This window comes from Mus caroli, unplaced genomic scaffold (assembly GCF_978045245.1).
Source record: "Mus caroli unplaced genomic scaffold, Mus_caroli_1 scaffold_2, whole genome shotgun sequence".
NCBI lineage: Eukaryota > Metazoa > Chordata > Mammalia > Rodentia > Muridae > Mus > Mus caroli.
The window spans coordinates 94,413,802-94,416,546 of record NW_028227257.1 but is presented as its reverse complement, the minus strand read 5'-3'; the positions used below and the strand labels follow the sequence as shown (position 1 = coordinate 94,416,546).

General features: G+C 37.2%; 1 protein-coding gene across 1 annotated transcript; it reads left to right on the top strand.

Annotated features, from left to right (window-relative positions):
* Window positions 1–604: 604 nt before the first annotated feature.
* On the top strand, window positions 605–1,579 carry LOC110289463 (olfactory receptor 5M11). Its single transcript, XM_021155675.2, has one exon. It carries the CDS (start codon window positions 605–607, stop codon window positions 1,577–1,579), a length of 975 nt encoding a protein of 324 aa, XP_021011334.2.
* Window positions 1,580–2,745: the final 1,166 nt, after the last annotated feature.

Below are 2,745 nucleotides of genomic sequence, written 5' to 3'. Positions count from 1 at the left end.
TTTGTATATAAAATCACCAACACATCCAGGACTTTTTCCAAATGGCATTAATTCCTACTTCTATGAAATTTTACTTAAATTTACTCATAAACAAGAGTATAAATTATTCTGAATGTTCATGGTACAGCAATTAAAAGGACTATGTTCTTACTATTATAATGCTAATAAAAAAACTGGATGTGATTACATAGGTGTATAGGCTGTCCTGAAAACATGAAAATAATGAGATTGATTAGATTTATATATGAGGGAGGTATGTACAAAATAACACAAAAAGAAATTTAAACTGTATTAGTTTTTATAAAACAGATAGATTGGGAAGCAAAAGAAGTTCAGAGACAAGGACAGATGCAGCAAAGATTTACTCATAGATATATAATTCATATAGGATTCATTATATACAAACCTATATCCAGAAGAATGAAAAGCAAAGTAAAAGGGGAATTTCTAGAAATATGAAGAGGATTATTTTATAACTTGCTTTAGATGTCATGTTTTAAGAAAACATGATTTTAAGAAAAACAAGATTTTTAGCTATCATTACTTTTCATCTCCATAACTACCATGTTTCTGCAGCTTGACACACAGACCCAGATCTCAGGAGATGCCCCACACAAACAGCACTAAAATCACTGAATTCATTTTACTGGGGCTCACAGATCGCCCAGAACTCCAGCCTCTTCTCTTTGTCCTGTTTCTGTTTGTTTATATTGTCACAGTCTTAGGTAACATGGGCATGATGGCTCTGATTAGACTGGATTCCCGCCTTCACAAGCCTATGTACTTCTTCCTCAGTAACTTGGCATTTGTGGATCTGTGTTATACCTCAACAGCCACCCCACAGATGTTGACCAATTTCTTATCAGACAAGAAGACAATTTCCTTCATTGGCTGCTTTATCCAGTGCTACCTTTTCATTGCCCTTCTCCTTACAGAGTTTTATATGCTGGCAGCCATGGCCTATGACCACTATGTGGCCATATGCAACCCTCTGCGTTACAGTGTGAAAATGTCCAGGCGAGTCTGCATCTGCTTGGCCATGTGTCCTTACATCTATGGCTTCTCAGATGGACTATTCCAAGCCATCTTGACCTTCAGTATGACCTTCTGTAAATCCAATGTCATCAACCACTTCTACTGTGCTGACCCACCACTTATTAAGCTATCTTGCTCTGATACTTACAAAAAAGAACATGCCATGTTAATATCAGCCGGTTTTAATCTCTCCAACTCCCTTACAATCATCCTGGTGTCCTATGCCTTCATTATTGCTGCTATCTTAAGGATCAAATCAGCTGAAGGAAGGCGCAAGGCATTCTCTACTTGTGGTTCCCACATGATGGCTGTCACATTGTTTTATGGGACTCTCTTCTGCATGTATGTAAGACCACCTACAGACAAGACTGTTGAAGAATCCAAAATAATAGCTGTCTTCTACACCTTTGTGAGTCCTCTGCTGAATCCATTGATCTACAGTCTGAGGAATAAAGATGTAAAGCAGGCCTTGAAAATAATACTCAGGCAAAAAGTTATCAGGACAGCATTGATACCTCCACCTTCCAACAAACTGCAGCATTAAGTTCCTGAGAAATTTATTTGTGTTTTGATAGTTTTTTCTATTCTCTATGGCCATGTCCTAATAATATGTTCTGTGTATTGAAATAAATCACCTGGCATAATTTTTGTCTCATTTTATAGCCTGTACTTCATGGACCAATAATAGTTAATATTCACAGTCAGTTTGATTAGATTGAAAATCACCTAGGAGTCTTTCTCTTTTGTATAGATACATCTAGAGAGTTTAACCCTAGGAAAAATGTACTTGTTGAAAGTACACCTAACCATCTCCTTTCCTGGTGTCATGAACTCCATGAAAATGAACAGAGGAAGGCACATTCTACTCATGCTTCCTGAGTGTGAACACACGGTGACAAATGTACCTCTCTCCTGCCTCTATATCTTCCTACTTCAGTGACTAAATGTTTTTAAATAATGTCTGAAATAAGTCCTTCTTCTCTTATGTTACATCTGTGAGATGTTTTCTCATAGCAAAGAGCACAGCAATTGATGTAAACTAGTAGCATCGATATCACTGCAGCACATATTAAAACACTGAATCACATTCCACCTCAGATCTGTGTGTTCATATCCATGTTGTAGACAGTTCCCTAGATTAATCAGCAGATCATATTTGAAAAGGGATTATTCAGGGTAAATACTTCTGAATGGTAGCCTTCTGCTTGCATCCCTGCTGTGAACTTGTTTAAAGGAGTCAACAGGACATATTGGTTCTCTGCTAAATACCATTCAGTGATAAGATCTTTCAGTCTTTTTGCTGAAGGATTTTAAGAAATAATGTTGCATCTGTACTACTCCACCTACTTACAAGTCAAAACGAGAAAACGCATCCTGATAGTGATTTTTGTTGCTCACTGATGTGCTTCTGTAGAGAAGGAGTTGTGCAAGTAGCATGAAACTGATCGGTCATACTTTTGTATATGTAAAGAATTCCATGTTTTGTAAGCCTACTGTCTATTAAGATTCAGGTTGGGAGATTACTTTTAGTTTCATCTTCATCTGACAGTTTAGAAGATGTTGGTCTGAGAGTAATGGCTACAATCAGAAAGGGGAACACAAAAAACAAAACAAACAAACAAACAAACAAACAAACAAAAAACCCCAGGAGGCAGTAAGCCATAGCAGACAGTGAGGCTCTTGCATTGACTGGTCCTTTTCTTACTAACA